The sequence below is a fragment of the Barbus barbus genome (assembly GCF_936440315.1).
Source record: "Barbus barbus genome assembly, chromosome: 36".
Lineage (NCBI taxonomy): Eukaryota > Metazoa > Chordata > Actinopteri > Cypriniformes > Cyprinidae > Barbus > Barbus barbus.
The window spans coordinates 15,570,885-15,591,459 of record NC_136714.1 but is presented as its reverse complement, the minus strand read 5'-3'; the positions used below and the strand labels follow the sequence as shown (position 1 = coordinate 15,591,459).

Sequence of the window (20,575 nt, the reverse complement as noted above, 5' to 3'; positions counted from 1 at the left end):
ACCTCATCTTTATAATAAACACAGCGTCAGTGGATCCACTGTCCAGCATAAATACCGACCTAAAACTGGCCTATACTGATACTAAGTCTCACCTGGGTGCCCACAGTTTTCCTGTGCTCTCGGTTGTGGCCTTTTGGAACTGGTTTGGCAGCCCGGACGTTGATCTTGGAGTTCTTGCTGGTGGCTGAGGGAGGACCAGCACTTTTACCATCGTGGAAGAGATCCGCAACCAGCTGGAACTGTACCAAAAAAAAAAGTGAGTTAAAAAAAAAAACACAAAAATTGTATTTATAAATATATATATATATATATATATATATATATAGAGAGAGAGAGAGAGAGAGAGAGAGAGATATAGAGAGAGAGATATGGAGGCACAAGAATATTAATACATTTGATTATATAAAAGTGCCACATGAAGAAATCTTGACTGCTTGATTACAGCTTTCCATTGATATTACTGATACATCACATCTTACATAAGGGGCATACGAACCCCAGATGTTTTTTTTTTTTAATTCTAGCTAGACTAGCGTAAAAATTTGTATTCAACTGCAGCAGCACTTCAAAGCACATTTGGAAGCCCTTTAAAATCCACTCCCTAAGCATCCACCGCAAGGCAGGTACACAGTGTGTTTCAGTGCATCCCTAATACCATGATCCTGCCAAGATTCAGGGCTCTAAAACAGAATACAGATGATATCATTAAACTGCTGTCGCTGTAAGTCTGATACAGTAGGATGACACTGATAAACAGAGATGCTGCACCATAGACTAAATACAAATTAAAGGTGTGGAAAGCAATGGTATCCTGAGTTGAACAGGGTTGTAAAAAGAAAAAGCTAAAATTGAAATTCAAATAATTTGTTATAAGTTAAAACTAAAAATTGCGGTAACAATTTAGTATAGTGACAATTTTTTAGAGTACAAATTCTGGAGTATTTTGGCCAGAAGTGACGGTTTAAAGCTAAAACATCTTAATAGTGGATTTTTTTCTTGCAAACAAACAGCTTTTCACTTCACAAGGATGGACTGGACTGGATTACTTGTGGTGTTTTTATCAGCTGTTTGGACTCTTATTCTGGCGGCACCCATTCACTGCAGAGGATCCATTGACGAGCAAGTGATGCAATGCTATATTTCTCCAAATCTGTTCCGATGAAGAAATAACCTCGTCTACATCTTTGATAGCCTGACGATTAGTACATTTTCTGCACTATTTTCATTTTTGGACAAAGTATTCCGATATTAAGGACATACATACTCAAAATCTTTTTTTTTAAAGTGGCAAACAGTGGTAGATGAAATAATTAAGTCATAGACATCACACAGACTAGTCATTAAAACAAGCAAAAGATCATGTTAAATAATTTGTTGACAACCTAATTAATATGCATGAGCTAAGCCTTCACTATTTATATCGATTTATATCAATAAAACCCCACGACTTTTTAAACCACAATGAGGGCCCTGCATGATGAGAGCACTGAAGATATCCTGAAGAAAACATAACTGGGAAACGTATTTAAACTTCAGACAGCAGAGCTGAAAACTATTATCACTTGAGACAAACTGATGTTTAAATTACTCTTCTTCCACAGTGACACCTCATTACAAGAGTCCTAGTGAAAGTTTCATTTTAAAACGTGACACTGTCCTGCAGAGAAGATCTTTAGCTTGTAGATGCTGATGTGCTGCTGTCTACAAATGAACTTATCTCAGATTCCAGTGAAATCTGTTGCCAAGAAACCTCAGGACAAAGCACCATGAGAGAGATCAGTATTGACAAAGACAATGGATATACTATTAAATCTCGGTTAAGATGGATCCGGCTGTTCGAGTGATACAGTGCTAGGTGTGGACAAGGTCAGGCCTCTGTTTGCCTGAGAACTTTAAGTCAATTAACTGCTTAAACAGGCCAGAGAGCAAAACATGAGCTAAAGTGTGATTTCAATCTTGCAGACATGAGGAAGCGTGAAGCATAAACAGAGGCTCAGCTGGATGGGGAAGAGTAACATAACTGAGCTGAGCTAAATATACTGAGGGTAAAAAAAAATTATAAAAAAAAAAAAATGCGTTTTTAAAAAACATATTTTATTCTTAACAAAAAATATACAGTGCTCACCTGACTGGCCTTGAGGATGTTTATCTGCTCCTCATAAACAGTGTCTCTGTTCTTCTCCAGGAAGCCATCACACTGATATTCAACCTGTCATAATGTCACAAGTGTGATGCATTCATCAGTACCACACTAAAAATAACATGCTACATCATTTTTGTGCCCCCCAAACTGGCATGAAGAAGAATCGGCTATTTTTGTTGCATTCATCATGCATTATTAACCAAATCATCTGTTGTGTAACACAATTTCACACAAGTTGGGTTTCAGTGAGCCCATCTGCGCAATACACAGTTTGCTCATTTCCACAAAAAGTATTTACAGAATTTTTTCAATTTAAATCTGCTAAAGATTTAAAAATTAAAATGGTTTACAGCTTAATGTGTGAAAAGCTTTGCTTTGTTTGTAAAAGAGTTTTAGGAAGTTAAAGGGATAGTTCTCCCCAAAAATAAAAATTCTGTCATTAAAGGGGTCATATGACGTTGCTAAAAAGAACATTATTTTGTGTATTTGGTGTAATGCAATGGGTTTATGCTGTTTAAGGTAAAAAAAACACATTATTTTCCACACACTGTACATTATTGTTGCTCCTTTATGCCCCTCCTTTCTGAAACGTGTCGATTTTTACAAAGCTCATCGTTCTGAGAAGCGAGGCGTGCTCTGATTGGCCAGCTATTCAGTGTGTTGTAATTGGCCGAATACCTCAAGAGTGAGACGGAAATGTTACGCCCCTTACCGTATTGTGATGCCGTGTTCTGGCGCGACGACACAAAAACAATAAAAACCCATTATAAACGAGGTATTTGTTGGATTCAGTGGGGACATAATTACTGATTATAATGACTTATACTGTCTTTTTACGCGTTGCATCGGGCCACAAAAAAACTTTACCATGTCTGCATTTGTGATCGGAGAAACGACAACAAGCACTACTCTACACAGCTCAAAACTCACGTTAGTGGCAAATTATTTAAATATGAAAACATACTTACAGGCTGTGAGTCAGAAGCACCAGACTGTCCTTGCAAAGTTAGAATTGCCCCACTTTATAGAAACGGCCTTTGTGCAAGCCAGCATTGTAGGCTACCCTTCCAGGTTCAGGAAAAAGTCCTCCGTAAAATGCGCTGGAAACACTCTAATATTTGGATTGAACTGTTTTGAACTGGATTGAACTGAACAGTGTTGTAAATACAACTTAACCACTGATTTCTAGTAGTGTCCTCTTTTGGAAGGCCAAACAAAGTACTTTCTCTTTCACAACGAAACGTCTCCAGGACATGGTGCTGGCGGCAGCAACAATACTACAGCGAGAATAAAAATCATGCCCCCTTTCATATACATTTGGGGCGGTGTTTTGCAAATCTCCCCACACCGTGACGTAGACATGTGGGGGCATGTTTGAATGAGCCGTTTTAGGTGGGTGTGGTCGAGTCTTTAACTTTTATAAAGGATATCTCTTTGGTTTTGAGACTTTAGTCTTTGCAACTTCAGAGATCTTATCTATGCACAAACAGCTTGTAACACTCCAAAGAGAAAGGAAAACTTGAAATCGCATCATATGACCCCTTTAATTCCTTACCTTCATGTCATTCCAAACCCACAAGACCTTTGTTCATCTTCGGAACACGAATTAACATTTTTGATGAAATCCGAGAGCTTTCTGACATGAGGGTCCTTTAAGTATGATAGGTTGGGTGATGATATATCCCTGCAGCATCCTGAGCCCTATAGTGCGCTTAATATAAGCTGAACATACCTTATCTGCAAAGTGGACCACAATGAAAGACTTGTTGGACATCCTGGGCTTTTCGAAATGCCCGCTATTTGAGTGCTTGCTGTACAGCTTCTGCGCCCAGTTTTGATCCGTTCCTTTAGGCACCTGTCAGATGCAGTAAAGAAAAATACTTTGAACTGCAAGAAACTGAAAACATTATTTGGGTTACCTGTAGATGAAATCCTACATAAATCACACTTTTGAAGCTGCTCTGATTCATACTCAAAAACTTCAAAGAGGCAGAGGTCTTTAAATCTAAATGAGACGCTCTGTTCAGAGACCTGTTCAGATAACATGCCTCTAAAATTCCCTTTATCATATTCTCAACAACTGTTTTCCCTCTGCTCACGACTTACCTTACACTCTTCATCAAGAAGGTCCAGAATACCAAGCTTGGCTTCAATGAGGTCAATGCACGGCTGGTTATCATAGAAATCTATAAGCGTCCAGGGAATCTGCTCCTTCATATACTCTTCTTGCTCCAGTTTAAACACATGCTATGGAATATATGATGTATATGTATTAGGTAAATGCATCAAATGTGTTAAATTTGAAAGTAAATACAGCCAAGAGTCATGACAAAAACACACGTGTCATTCCTGTCGTGCAGTACATTTTCTAACTTTTTAAACATTAATTATTTTGTATTTCCACACTGCATAATTATTTATTTCTGAATGCAATTCTAAAATGTAATTGCAATTCTAATTTCTAAAATGTCCTGGAACATGATTCATTAAGCAACTGACTTTTGTTATTCAAACTAATAATGAAAAAGACTAATAGGATATAGAGTGATACTGAAAGTCATTGAAAAGAAAAAAAACTGATTAGAAAGTGATATAGAAAAACTATAAAATGATTATCAATTAAAACAATACTCCTGAGAAAACTAGTTTCATTCTGGATTATTCATTAAGAAACGTCCAGGTTTTTTTATTGTAGATGTGCACAACACTCAAGAACAAGCCAAAGTGGTAAAATTGTTCATTCATTTTTTATAAATAATGAAAAATGGTTTTATAATTTAAAAAAAATACAAGTTATTATTAATAAAAGTTATTATTAAAATAAAACAAAAATCATTTCCACTTTTAAAATGTGAGAAATTTATAATCGTTATTATAATACTTCATTTAATATACAAGTACTTATAAATAGTATATTAAATACTGTATTTGTGTGACAGTGAAAATGAAACTAATTAAGATGCCATGTTCAGAGTTCTGTTGTGAAAAATCTTTAAATTATTGTTCAATATATTCAAAAAATATATTATTAATAATATTTAAAATATTAAATTAAAACATTTATAACAAATAAAGCTAATGTTATTTTCTTAACCTTAAAAATTGAGAATATACATTATGGATCTATTGATAATCTATTACTGACCGAGTTGAACTGTTGCTGTAGTTTCTCATTGGCGTAGTTTATACAGAACTGCTCAAAGCTGTTGATCTCGAATGTTTCAAATCTGTTGGGAGGTGAAGACATGTTAACAAAATCAATTTGGTTTCCCTGAAAACAAACTCAACACCTCTGCATCCTATAGGCTTGGCACTTCCCTGCTTATTTACTCTAATGCAGATCAATAAGTTCCCCTCTTTGAGGAAGTAATTAGTCCCATGGTCAGAAAGGCTTACAGGCAAATGCTGACTCTAAAAACTCAATGCAGTTTCTGCTGAGGGAAGGTCAAAACATAAGACATATTACTCTACTGTACAGGTACAACTCAAAAAATTTGAATATCGTGAAAAATATATTTTTTGTTACTCATTTCAGAAAGTGAAACCCATATATTATATAGATTCATTACACAGAGTGAAATATTTCAAGCTTTTATTTCTTGAAATTTTCATGATTATGGCTAACAGATAATGAAAACCCAAAATTCAGTGTCTCAGAAAATTTGAATATTACATAAGATCAATAAAAAAAGATTCTCTATGGGGTTCAGGTCAGGCGAGTTTGCTGGCCAATCAAGCACAGTAACACCATGGTCATTGAACCAGCTTTTGGTACCTTTGGCAGTGTGGGCAGGTGCCAAGTCCTGCTGGAAAATGAAATCAGCATCTCCATAAAGCTTGTCAGCAGAAGGAAGCATGAAGTGCTCTAAAATTTCCTGGTAGATGGCTGCGTTGACTGTGGACTTCAGAAAACACAGTGGACTAACACCAGCAGATGACATGGCAGCCCAAATCATCACTGACTGTGGAAAATTCACACTGGACTTCAAGCAACATGGATTCTGTACTCCACTCTTCCTCCAGACTCTGGGACCTTGATTTCCAAATGAAATGCAAAATTTTCTTTAATCTGAAAAGAGGACTTTGGACCACTGAGCAAGAGTCCAGTTCTTTTTCTCCACAGCCCAGGGAAGACGCTTCTGAAGTGGTCTCTGGTTCAGAAGTGGCTTGGTAGCCCTTTTCCTGAAGACATCTGAGCGTGGTGACTCTTAATGCACTAACTCGTGCTTCAGTCCACTCCTTGTGAAGCTCTCACAAGTGTTTGAATCAGCTTTGCTTGACAGTATTCTCAAGCTTGCGGTCATCCCTGTTGCTTGGGCACCTTGATTCTTCCTTCTAGTCAACTTTGCATTTAATATCCTTTGATACAGCACTCTGTAAACAGCCACACCTTTCAGTAATGACCCTCTGTGACTTACCCTCTTTGTGGAGGGCGTAAATTTTCGTCTTCTGGATCATTGCCTAGTCAGCAGTCTTCCCCATTATTGTGGTTTCAAAGAACAAGAGATACCCAGAATGTATACTGTAGGGATGGTCATTAATTGAAACTCAAATGTAAATATTCTAATATTTTGAGATACTGATTTTTGACATTCATGAGCTGTAAGCTCTAAATGAAAAACAAAAAAACTTTTGAAATGTTTTACTTTACATGTAATGAATCTAAAATATATGAAAGTTTCACTTTTTGAAATAAGTTACAAGAAATAACTTTTTCACTATATTCTAATTTTTTGAGATGTACCTGTATATAAGAACCCGAAGAGCTATGTTTCTAAAGCTGTACTTGCATGCCCTCTCATTATCACAAGCATTACCCATAGATATCCAGCACCCCAATAAAGGAATGCTGTTTGGTAGACGTGTGCAAGGCCTTATTGATGTGCTCCACGATCCAGTCAAAGAGATGGGCGTAAATGTGTTTGGCCAGGGCGTCTCGGGCGTTGACCGCCTGGGCATACGAAATGTTCTTCACATAGGTCTCGGCAGTGGTCACCAGCTTCCTGCGGCACAGCCAGTGCTCCATCTGCTCCTGCTCTATACCCAGCAGCCGACAGAAATGATGCAAATGTGTGTCATCCCTCTGCAGGTGCAAAAAGAGATTGTAATTGTTTAGTGAAGGATAGTCAGCAGTTTAATGCTAATGTGCTCAAATAAATAACATACACTAAAAGACACAATATTTGTTGTACACTTACGTTGATATGGCAGGTTTCGCCATCTCTCTCTGACACAATCCCCACGTTCCCCAGGTGCAAGATGGAGGCAATTACCTTAAAGATGCTCATTTGATGGATCTCTTTCACACCTGCACAACACACAGTGTCATCATGATAAATATTTATGTTTGACACTCAGTATGGCTTGTTGCAAAACCTTGGTTATGGTCATATTTATTGCTGTAGTTTTTACCAAGCATTGTAAGAGCCTCTCTTGTCTTCACAAGGTCCTCCGCGTCGTTGACCCCTTCAATAAAAATGTTCTCACCGAGAGACGTGTAGGTAAAGTCCTCTGCACTGGCTAAAACATGAGGATGAATAGATCATTTGAATGAGTAAAGGTCATTGCACACTGAGTTCGAAATTTTCGCATGCATTTTCCTGTTTTTTCATATTGCCCATCCTTTCTTATCAAAATGCATGCTACCAGATGCGGGAACGCAGAAAATCGAACCTGATCCAAATTTTGTTTGACGGACGAAAGTTTCGGAGGCAGTGTGCAAACATGATTGACACAACGTGAGGTCGTATTTATTTTTTAATGTGCAGTGACCTTAAAACTTAAAGACTGTCAGTGGCAGCATTATGATAAAAATCATGTACGCTGGCATTCAAAAGTTTGGGGTCAGTAAGAGCTTTTTTAATGTATTCAACAGGATGCATTAAATTAATCAAAAGTGACATTAAAAGACATTTACATTGTTACAAAGGATTTCTATATCAAATAAATGCTTTTCTATTTAACTTACTATTCATCAATTAATCCTGAAATTTTTTTTACTGTTTCCACTAAAATATTAAGCAACTGTTTTCAACACTGGTAATAATACTAAATGTTTTTTGAGCACCAAATCAGCATATTAGAATGATTTCTGAAAGATCATTTGACACGGAAGAATGGAGTAATGAATGGCCAAAATTCTGCTGTCACAGGAATAAATTACATTTTAAAATTAATTAGAAATTAGAAAACTACTTTAAATAGTAATAATTACATTTACATTTAGTCATTTAGCAGATGCTTTTATCTAAATCGACATACAAACGAGAACAATAAAATCAATCAAAACCAACAAAAGAGCAATAATAAGCAAGTGCTATGACAAGTCTCAGTTAGCCTAACAGTACACATAGCAAGATTATATATACAGTATCTCACAGAAGTGAGTACACCCCTCACATTTTTGTAAAATATTTTATTATATCTTTTCATGTGACAACACTGAAGAAATGACACTTTGCTACAATGTAAAGTAGTGAGTGTACAGCTTGTATAACAGTGTACATTTGCTGTCCCCTCAAAATAACTCAACACACAGCCATTAATGTCTAAACCGCTGACCACAAAAGTGAGTACACCCCTAAGTGAAAGTGTCCGAATTGGGCCCAATTAGCCATTTTCTCTCCCCGGTGTTGTGTTACTCGTTAGTGTTACAAGGTCTCAGGTGTAAATGGGGAGCAGGTTTGTTAAATTTGGTGTTCTCGCTCTCACTCTCTCATACTGGTCACTGGAAGATCAACATGGCACCTCATGGCAAAGAACTCTGAGGATCTGAAAAAAAAAGAATTGTTGCTCTACATAAAGATGGTGTAGGCTATAAGAAGATTGCCAAGACCCTGAAACTGAGCTGCAGCACGGTGGCCAAGACCATACAGCGGTTTAACAGGACAGGTTCCACTCAGAACAGGCCTCGCCATGGTCGACCAAAGAAGTTGAGTGCACGTGCTTAGCGTCATATCCAGAGGTTGTGTTTGGGAAATAGACGTATGAGTGCTGCCAGCTTTGCTGCAGAGGTTGAAGGGGCAGGGGGTCAGCCTGTCAGTGCTCAGACCATACGCCGCACACTGCATCAAATTGGTCTGCATGGCTGTCGTCCCAGAAGGAAGCCTCTTCTAAAGATGATGCACAAGAAAGCCCGCAAACAGTTTGCTGAAGACAAGCAGACTAAGGACATGGATTACTAGAACCATGTCTTGTGGTCTGATGAGACCAAGATAAACTTATTTGGTTCAGATGGTGTCAAGCGTGTGTGGCGGCAACCAGGTGAGGAGTACAAAGGCAAGTGTGTCTTGCCTACAGTCAAGCATGGTGATGGGAGTGTCATGGTCTGGGGCTGCATGAGTGCTGCCGGCACTGGGGAGCTACAGTTCATTGAGGGAACCATGAATATCAACATATACTGTGACATACTGAAGCAGAGACTGGGCCGCAGGGCAGTATTCCAACATGATGGACTGGCCAAGCATGTCTCCAGACCTAAACCCTACTGAGCATCTGTGGGGCATCCTCAAATGGAAGGTGGAGGAGCACAAGGTCTCTAACATCCACCAACTCCGTGATGTCATCATGGAGGAGTGGAAGAGGACTCCAGTGGCAACCTTTGAAGCGCTGGTGAACTCCATGCCCAAGAGGGTTAAGGCAGTGCTGGAAAATAATGGTGACCACACAAAATATTGATACTTTGGGCCCAATTTGGACATTTTCACTTAGGGGTGTACTCACTTTTGTGGCCAGCGATTTAGACATTAATGGCTGTGTGTTGAGTTATTTTGAGTGGACAGCAAATTTACACTGTTATACAAGCTGTACACTCACTACATTACATTGTAGCAAAGTGTCATTTCTTCAGTGTTGTCACATGAAAACATAAAATATTTACAAAAATGTGAGGGGTGTCTCATTTCTGAGAGATACTGTGTATTATATATATATATATATATATATATATATATATATATATATATATGGTAAAACTATTTTAGGGTCTCTTAACTAGTTGCTTATTAGCATGCATATTACTAGAATATTAGCCATTTATTGGTAGTAATTAAGCACATATTAATGCCTTATTCTACAAGACCTTATTCTACATTCCTAATCCTACCCAATACCTAAACTTAACAACTACCTTACTAACTATTAATAAGCAGCAAATTAGGAATTTATTGAGGGAAAAGTCGTAGTTAATAGTGAATATGTGTTCCCTAGATGCGAGCAGCTATCGTCGAATCATCAGGATGGAAAAAGAGGAAGAGTTGAGTGTCATCAGCATAGCAGTGATATGAAAAGACATATTTCTGAACGACAGAAACTAGTGATGCCATGTAGACAGAGAAGAGAATTGATCCAAGAACTGAGCCCTGAGGCACCCCAGTAGCTAGGTATTACGACTTAGACACCTCACCCCTCCAATAATGTTTCCAAATACATTATTACATTTTAATTTAATAAAATGTGCATGTGAATATTTAATAAGAAAAAAAAACTAAAATGAAGATACTTTAAGACAATACATTAATTTGACAGATGAGCTGCATCATGCCTCACATTTTTTTATCATCTTGTGCCACAAGGAACATATTATAACACCTATTTCTGCCATCAAACAATAATATGTATCGTCATACGGCCCAGCCCTAGTCAATGGCAAATAAAAACACTTGGATTTCAAAAATACTGCTACAAGTAATCAGTCATTGAGTTAACTGGACCACTTACTCAAGGTAAGATCTTTAAACTCTGGCAGAGAGGATGAAGCACAGAGCTGGTAGAAGACGTGATAGTTCCTCTCTTCCTCGGCCTGCAAATATATAGTGATGTTTAACACATGGAAAAGCACAAGGGGCTGCAAATTAATCTTAAAGCACCATTCCTACATGAGACGAACCTGAAATACTACTCTGGACTTCTCAAGCAGATACGTTCGCATGTTGGCACCGATGATGTGGTATCTCCTATCGAAGCCAATCTGGATGTACTTCCCGAAGCGGCTGCTGTTGTCATTGCGGGTGGTTTTTGCATTTCCAATGGCCTGCACAGAAGGAAAAAAGTACATTTTTATGCTTGAGTTACTCTTTGGTTGGTTTAATCTGAAAAAGGACATTATCAAATTACTATGATGCATAATGGAACATAAGAAGGGTGGAGAGAGAACTTCACAAAGGAGGGTGCAACGGCGTAAACCTAAAATGCTGGGGTGTTATGAGTCACCTGTGGTATTAGGATGGTCTATGTCTAGGATCGCATCCTAAGAGGCCCTTCTATCACCAGTGCTCATTTCCGCAGTAATGATCTCTCTAAATTGACTGTGAGATTTGGCCACTCTCGTTGGCACTCAGATTATCTTCCTGAAGGGCATAAGTGCCTGCTTTGCTCTTATCTGTTCAAACAGGCCTGCCGATTCTTGAGTTTAATTTTGCAGCTCAAGTGAGGCAATGGGATGGGATGATGTGTGAAGTGAGGGCACCTTTACAGCTGCTGCACATGATGGAAGTACTTGGTGGCACAAGTTTATTAAATTGAACAAAAACTATTCTGGTAATGTGTCCATGAAGCAAGCTAATCAAGCAGTTCTCAACTGATTAACATCATGTGGTGACCTAGGTTGTATTTTCTCACAAGAATTACTTCATAGCATACCTCCATGATGGGGCTGGAGGCCAGTACTTTCTCTTCAACGTTGGTGTCATTCGCTGAACCTCCCACAGTGGCGAAGAAGCGCATGGCATACTTTGCCGAAACTGTTTTACCAGCTCCAGACTCGCCACTAACGATTATCGACTGGTTCTTTTCATCTCTGCAGAAGAACATTCAGGTTTAAATGTGTGATAAAAACAGCGCCCCTATAAATATCTGAGATATTGTAAATCCATTGTTGATATAAAGCATATTCAACTAATAAAACAGTGTTTACAGAATTGAGAGGTATATGAAACATCCATTTTACACATATATGGCATGATGTATGATATAATTTGACTCTCTTATAAAAGACAGTCAACAAGCAGGACCAAAATTCCCTGGAAAATGCAATAATCAAATAATTCAGATAGATAAACCGAACAATTAATAGAAAATGTATTTATATTAAAAATGGACAACACCACAAGTGTTCTTTTGTTCTATTTATTACAAGATATAAGCATTTCAAAACAAATTTTTTTTTTGGTTAAATAGAGCACGCTAGTGTGAAAAACTGCAAGTTTTTTTCATATTTTATTTAACATTGACAAAATAAAAAAATTCACAAATAATTCTTATTTCACTCAAAAACTTCTGTAAAAGTTATGTAATTTCAGATTAATGAGGAAAAATAAACACAATAACAGTTCTACTTGAAAGAAAACAAGCAGACAAAAAGACTGTTGGTGATAATATGACATAAGAAATTTATAAGCTATTTGTTGTAGGCAGGTAATTTTTGACCGGGAACACCAGAAGTTTTTTTTTTTTTTCAAAATAGGCATTTTATGCCTTTTTATTCAGATAGGACAGTAGAGAGATGACAGGAAATTAGAGGGGAGGAGAGAGGGGAGTGGCAAGGCTCTAGACTGCGACCAAAATGTGCAAGTTGAAATTTGACGTGGTCGCATTTGTGCGAGTGCATGGTCTGCGCTGCTCCAAAGCGTCTGCTTCGTACAGCACGCTGCAGACCCGCGGCACATAGTAGGAGTCAGATTTCACTTATGACGTGAAGAGAGGCACTTTCAGTTCGATCGCTTCAAGTGTATGAGGGGCAGGCCGTGCCGTTCTAAGGCTCAGCAGGAGAAGGAGAAGGAGCAGTCTACCCTTCCGTCGCCGTCAGACCGTGTCAAATTTTGAATGGGATTGATAGGGAGGGCAGACGATAGTCCCGCGGCGACGTCACGGCGACGTCACTGTAGAACCAATCTTAGGCGGCGACGTGACGGCGGCGTACGTGAGAAATTTACATAAAAAATGACGTGTGATTGGTACGTCTGAACTATGTACGTCGCATTCCATGACGCCTGATACATACAGATTTTACAGTAATTAGTTAACTAACAAGTGACAATAATCCATAAGAATTCTACATTTATTTCATGTATTATGTATGTGTGTGTGTGTGTATTGGCTGTTATGTTAGTGTTGAAGTGAATAAATTAAACATGTTTTGAACATTAAAGGCATTATTTTAAGTTGGATGCTATGGCCCTAAGAGCCTATGCTCAATTTTTCTTTCTTTTTTGTTCCTTCGTGATCTTGCCTGAATTTTCTTTAAGTCTTTTAACATTTTCTTCAACATTAAATGTGGTGCAGAACAAGTTATTCTGGGAAAACATTCTTGGTTTCATGTATATAGCTTATCTATTTTGGAAAATAAGAGTTTACAAAAAGTGAAACAGTAAAAAGATGGTAGAAAGGATTTTTATGGTTATTATTATTATTAAATTTGTTACAACAAATTAATACTAACATGGTAACTTCTGACCAAAAAGAGGAGCAGTTATAATAGATGTATGAATTTCTGATGCTCAGGAGGAGAACAGCAAATTCTGAACCAGGGGTTGTCAGCTGTGGTCTTCAAGGTCCGCTTTCCTGCAGAGTTTAGCTCCAACCCTAATCAGTTGAGAACTCCTGGTTTAGAATTTACTGTTCTCCTCCTGAACTATTATAATTGTATTTTTGGCATTATAACCACTGCTCTAAATCAGTGGTTTTCAATCCTGGTGCTGGGGACCCACCGCTCTGCACATTTTGCAAGTCTCCCTTATTTCCAGGATTGAAAGCCACTGCTCTAAATCATCAGCAATTTCAACAGCAACCTGAAGGCTTGGATATTAACCTTGTCCACTAGATGGAGCTATAATATAAGGAATCGTTTTAGTCTAACATTATTAATTTGTATTAACTTTGAATGGAAATAAATGCATTGATTTATGTAACTTGTGTATTGACAGTGTAGTTTTATATAGTCCATTTACATGTAAGTTTGTGAAATGTGAATCACTAATATTTGATGGTGGAAAAATAGAGAGTGCTGAAAGGTGTATGTCAGATAAGGGAGAGATACAAAATGTGCAGACTCCAAAACATGAAATGGAACCCCTCCTGCACTACAACAGTGGGTGAAAGAAATAACCAAAAAGATCATAATTTGTATAGACAAGGGGTCTCCAGCCCTGCTCCTGAAGAGCTACTACAGACTTCAGCTCCAACACTGCTCCAACACACCTGTCTGTAATTATCATGCAACCCTGAACACCTTGATAACTGCCTCAACACCTAATTCAAGTATTAATAGTTAATGATCTATTTCATGTTCTGTTTGGCTCAGAATTGTCTAGAAATTGTATTAATGACTGTTTTATTAAAAGCAAATCGTTTTATTTTACTGTAATGCAATCTCTTGAGTTAGTAAGGACGTATTCATTGGCAGGTAAATGTGAAAAGGTAGCCAAAGGAAAGTTTTATATATATATATATATAGGCATGAAAGTAAATTGGTAAGACTGAGATGAAGTTAATAAAACAATGTGAAAAGTAGATGGCAGAAAGAAAAAATGGTTTTATAACATCCAAAGAAATGCTGGTAAATAGAGTAACAAGCAGAAATAGAAAGGAACATTCAATTATTTACTTAGATTTGATTATACATTTAGTACCTTTGGAAAAATGAGAAAACATTAGACAGGAAAATGCGTACACTGTGTTCAAGAGAAAACTGCAGGTTATGATGAAACTTCCATAGGCTAATAGCCTACATTGAATATCAATATCAAAAGGAGAATATCAATTTACAATTTAAAAAAAAAAACATTGGAAAAAACACAAGAAAACATAAATATGTACAGCTGAGCTGTACAGTAAATATTAATGGTTTCAAGAGTTTTCACAATTTCTCTGCAATGAACCATTGTTTATTTTAAGAAATCTCAATAATCATATTTTTGAGGGACATGGAAAAGTCTTCCATAAGTCTCCTTTTAATTTTTATTTTCCAAAGAAGCAAGAAAAAGAAATACTTGTTTGGGACAATATAAACAATCCTATCCCTTTAACCCTCTGGTACTGTTCTGTTCAACAGAGTTGAGTTTGAGGCAAAACCATTTACGGTCCTTGTATTATTTTATTCTATGCTTGGTACTTTTTTTCTACAATAACTTGCATTTGGGAATGCGGACAAAACTTGTGCTGTTGAAATGATTTGTAGCAACTTAAAAACATAGCCAGCAACACATGAGAATGCATCAATATATTTATAAATAAATGTTTAAGGTTTCAAAATAAAACTTTAAACTGTTGGCTGTAGTATTTCTATCATAAATATGTGGCCAAACATTACAGAGTAAATGCAATTAAACATTAGATAAACAATGGTTTGCTCGTGATGTAAAGTTTAACAACAATCGTCAGGCCGTCTGCTGGCATTTCTTATCATACATAAAATACGTAAGTTTATTGTTTATACATTTTGATACTTTATTTCAACCAATTATTATTGCCGCTTTATTACATGTATTTAATTGGTACTAAAAGATATTGTTCACTTATCTTAATTACCAAAAATATATAAATAAAATCTTCAGCAGATGATTAACAAAATAATCATTACTGATAGCCCTAGTTAAAACAATTGAAAATGAACCTGCATTGTTTTGAAATTTGTGATTAGAATAGTATTTTTGTCATATATTTTGCCATTGTTGATTTCTTGAAAATAATAGGCTATTAAAATGACTTAATCTCCTGAAAAGAATATTGCATATAGTCGTCAGCTAATGTAGGCTATTCACACATTGTATAGTCAGTTGTGTTAATTAAAATTCTTACCACCATCAAAAGTAAAAACTCAGAATGACATATCCCAGAATATTTTGTGTATAGATTATAATTATTAATTGTGTTTATATTTGAAGTTGTTGTAAATAGCTGTGAACATAACATAAAATTGCGACTTTGATGGTGTATAATTTGTCATTAATCTCCAAGAGAATGCAAATGAAGTATTTTTTTAATTATTATGTTTGTAAAAAGTACAGAGATGACATCAATGACATACAAGTTTGTATGCAATACACAATTAGTATCAAGGATACAGTCAATGTCATCAGAACACAGGAAAGTAAAATAAAAAAGTTAATGATTGATAAAGAAAGTAAGAAAACTTGGGGAAAAAAACACATGAGCGTAAGATACTAATTTATTGTGGTGGCAAAGTACTCCTTCTCCGGCGTTGGTGTCACGCGTCTCTGTTGCGACGCACTCCTTCTCCGGCGTTGGTGTCACGCGTCTCTGTTGCGACGCACTCCTTCTCCGGCGTTGGTGTCACGCGTCTCTGTTGCGACGCACTCCTTCTCCGGCGTTGGTGTCACGCGTCTCTGTTGCGACGCACTCCTTCTCCGGCGTTGGTGTCACGCGTCTCTGTTGCGACGCACTCCTTCTCCGGCGTTGGTGTCACGCGTCTCTGTTGCGACGCACTCCTTCTCCGGCGTTGGTGTCACGCGTCTCTGTTGCGACGCACTCCTTCTCCGGCGTTGGTGTCACGCGTCTCTGTTGCGACGCACTCCTTCTCCGGCGTTGGTGTCACGCGTCTGTGTTGCGACGTACTCCTTCTCCGGCGTTGGTGTCACGCGTCTGTGTTGCGACGTACTCCTTCTCACACGTAAAAACTACACGACTGCCGACTTTGGTTGGTAATCCATGGCACGGTGCACCCCCCATACAAGTGTAAGCCTGGTTTATACCCGCTGCGTCAGCACAAGCACGAAGGTGCGCGCAGCGGATGGAGTGCAACGGAGGATTTAGTTTTCAGACTAAAGTAAAAGACCGTTTCTTTAACCAGAGAAGGTGAACAGGTTGGGATTCTTGTAGAAGGTCCTGTCAGTGAAAGCCATTTTAGTTTTACTTATTTTGTTTTGAAAAGCTTGTTATCTTTGCTGTTTACCTCACGTTACGCTATGGAGGCTTTCTTTAATTTTTTTAATACTATTATTTATTTGATTCCTCAGCGTTTTGCTAAACATTCTGTAATTTATTAGTCGGTATATAATACAGCATGTGATGTGTCCTTTGCCATGCCTCGTCTTATTTGTTTTTGTTAATAAATGTTTTGTAAGCTATTGTTGTTGTGCTATTTAATTAAGAATAACAAATCATCTTTTGTTTTAGTCTTAAAAAGTGAAAGGTGTATAGATATAAGCAAAACAGACAATTATCTTTTCTTGTAAAACGTGACACCAAGATTGAGAATTTGAAAGTGAACGTGAAAGCGCACGAAAAGAGTTCATTCTTTTTTTCCTGTTCACAAAATTTAAAAATCACAAATAATACTGATGAAAAAGAACGGGTTGAATGTTGAACACTTTCGTTATCATATAACAAACTATGATAAAAGTTCATCAGCATGCATTGATTAATCAAAAGTTATAGCAAAAATAAATAAATAAATAAATAAATAAATAAAAATGATGTGCTTGTGCGACAAACTGAGAAAGTTAGTTGCAAAAGTGCAACCAGTGGGAAGAATTAATCTACAGCCCTGAGTGGGATCAGCAAAGGACCTCGAGACAGGAATCGAACTCGGGTCGCCGTGAGCGCTATATGTCAACGCACTAATCACGAGCTATTGGTGCCAACACCACCACAAGTTTTCTAGGGATTTGAACACAACACAAGGGTTAAGGCTGGGTTAAAGTATAAAGGATGGGTCAACAGTGTAATTATAAATGTAATTACATTCAGGTATTTAAAAAAAAAAAAAAAAAAAAAAAAGTACATTTACACAATAAGTGCATTGTATTAAATTATTAATTTAAATGTAAGTACATAGTCGTTAAGGCCACCTAATATAAAGTGGCACCAAATATACATTTAAACTAATTAAATTTATATTTATTTAAATGATTAAAGTTGTATAAATTTACATGGATCATGTACTTTTTGCAGTGCATAGCAAAAAACAGGTGTGTGGGAAAGAGAAAATAAACATAAAAATTGGCCTTTTCCTTGTGGGAGACCAGACTCACTGCCCTAAAAATATGCAGTTAAAATCCTCCAATCTAAACCACACCGGTTGCTGCTGGTTGTTCTATATGCACTAGACACACACATGTCCCAGGAGAGCTACCTCAGGAAAACCTAAATGCAGCAAAGCCACTTTGACACTCTTAAATAATTGACGTGTCCATTCAGTGTAACTGGCATGTGTAAAGACTATCAAATGCACAGTCTGACCACAAGCATTTTCCTCCTTTGCCTGAGCTTATTTTAGGGCTTCAGCATTACACAAGTCATTAGTAAGTCATGATGTCTCGGCGTGGGATGTTTAGCTCCAGCTTAAACCTGATGTGCAAATGGCTTTGTCTTTTAAAAAACCCCACATGTAAATACAAAGGTTCGAAGAATGATGTTGCATGCACTGTGATTATCTGCCCACTCAATCCATTATGGAGTCAAGCTGAACTTTCAGATTACTCACAGCATTCAAAGCAAGTGATGTCATTCTGTTTGCAGCCAGTGGAAGTCACTAATCTGAAGCCTGAGCTCTTTATTAGAAAACAACTAAGCTTAACAAACAGCTTCAACAACATTTGCTTGATGCTAATAAACTGAGAAATGCTTGTTCCAAGAATTCGGAATGGCTTTTACCAAAAAAAGTACTCTAAGATCAAAAGAGAAACTGAAACCTTTTGTAATAGTATAAATATCTTTACTGTCTCTTTTAATAAATTTAATCCATCCCTGCTGAATAAAAGCATTAACTGCCTTCAAAAAAAAAAAAATCCTCCACTTAATTAACCAATCAGAAATTTGGTTTTTAGGTTTGTTGATTTGTGTTTTGAGGGAGTGGTTTTGAAGGAGGGGGGGTGTGTTTGAAGCTTTTATTAGCACCATGAACGTTTTATAGGACTATAAAAAAAATGAGAAAAAATACAAACCTGGCCATCTGTTTGTACGCTTCCTCTGCCACAGCAAATATATGAGGGTCCATGTCCCCCATGTTCTGGCCGCTGTATGCATTGATGACTTCTTCTCCATAGATCTGAAGCTGCTCGTACGGGTTGATGGCCACCAAAACAATCCCTAAAAATAGAGATTAATATAGCTTTACACCTACAACTGTGCAGCACTGGTGATGTGATACACAGTATCACAAATTAAATCAGACAAAATCTTGACGATACTGATAAAATAAACAAGTTAAAGGTGCAATAGGTGATTGTCTTCAGAAACATTTTTTACTATTCTGGTTGAAAGTCTCTTCACATCCTGATAGCTATCATTAAGTGAAGTGGTCTAAATGTATTTATATATTCTGTGGAAGGTGTAGGACCAAGAAATGTTTGTACAATCAAAACACTTGGTCCGAGCATTTTAATTGGCTTTCTTACCTGCCTGTCAACGTATGTATTTTCATACCTCTGCGCAACCTGTTCGCGCAGACACGATACGTCATCAGCGCGTTCACGCACGCTGTGCAGACAGCTAGAATAGCAGGCAAACATCAACAACCCGATCTTCCTTCCTGGTATTGTAGTACTTTTACTAACTGTGCTATAAAGTTTTCTCACTGGTGAATGACACATGATGTAGCCCAGTGGTTACCAATTCCAGTCCTCGCGCTCCCCCATCCGCTCTGCATATTTTGCATCTCTCTTACTTAACACACCCGATTCACATAACCAGCTCGTTAGAAGAGAGCTAGCGTGCATGAACTGTGTTCCGATTGACATGCTCCCTACACAGTGTTCATTGCTCCCTACTCCCTGAGCAGGGAAAATCCGTTGTAGTTTATTTCACTTCGGAACATTCATTCACGGATTTACGCTGCGCAGCGTCTTCACACACAGATGAAACTTACTAGAGAAGTGTGAAGAGTGACATAATATACCTCTGTAAATAAATACAATTTAAATTCATGTCTCGCACACTTTAATGCCCTTTGTATGGTACGCTCGCTTTGAACTGGAATCATGGAAGAATATCTGGTGATGTCCTCTTCGCAGGGCACTTAATGATTTACGGTCAAATAGAACAACCGTCGGACGTGATAAGATATGAAATGTGCAGAGCGGGGAGGGCACGAGGACTGTGATTGGAAACCGTTGATGTAGCCTATTGTAGTAATTTAATGTTGTCTCTGGTATTCTGCTCTTTGAGCGTATGTGCGTTCAGGGGGTGTGGCTTTGGACGGCGATTGCAGGGAGGGTGGGACATTCGCTTTCAGTGCTATCAGGCTAAAGTTAGCATTTTCCGAGATCTCCTATTGCACCTTTAATTAATTATTTGCTCATGAATCTCAGCTAAAATATCAGGAGACTGGAATGATGTCACAGCAAGCAAAATGAGTTTAAAGCATGATGGGTCATCCTCAAAGAGCGAACACAAAACAGACACACGTCTGTGAAAGTAAAAAGGAACATAAAAGAGGAATCATAAGGCATCAATAGCCATTGTTGTGACCTGACA

The 20,575-nt window shown here is 37.6% G+C and overlaps 1 protein-coding gene across 3 annotated transcripts in view; it reads right to left on the bottom strand.

The window, feature by feature from the left end:
• LOC306855845 (unconventional myosin-Vb-like) overlaps positions 1–20,575 on the bottom strand; it is a 61,272-nt gene that overhangs the window by 22,900 nt on the left and 17,797 nt on the right. For all 3 annotated transcript variants that reach the window (XM_079394761.1, XM_079394762.1, XM_079394763.1), the window contains exons 4-15: positions 19,045–19,189; positions 11,783–11,939; positions 11,031–11,174; positions 10,862–10,943; positions 7,556–7,663; positions 7,342–7,451; positions 6,961–7,226; positions 5,289–5,370; positions 4,250–4,390; positions 3,876–3,998; positions 2,126–2,209; positions 93–239 (exon numbers count right to left, since the gene is read on the bottom strand). In XM_079394761.1, coding sequence (XP_079250887.1) covers positions 93–239; positions 2,126–2,209; positions 3,876–3,998; positions 4,250–4,390; positions 5,289–5,370; positions 6,961–7,226; positions 7,342–7,451; positions 7,556–7,663; positions 10,862–10,943; positions 11,031–11,174; positions 11,783–11,939; positions 19,045–19,189 — 1,589 coding nt within the window. The remainder of the gene's footprint in view (positions 1–92; positions 240–2,125; positions 2,210–3,875; positions 3,999–4,249; positions 4,391–5,288; positions 5,371–6,960; positions 7,227–7,341; positions 7,452–7,555; positions 7,664–10,861; positions 10,944–11,030; positions 11,175–11,782; positions 11,940–19,044; positions 19,190–20,575) is intronic.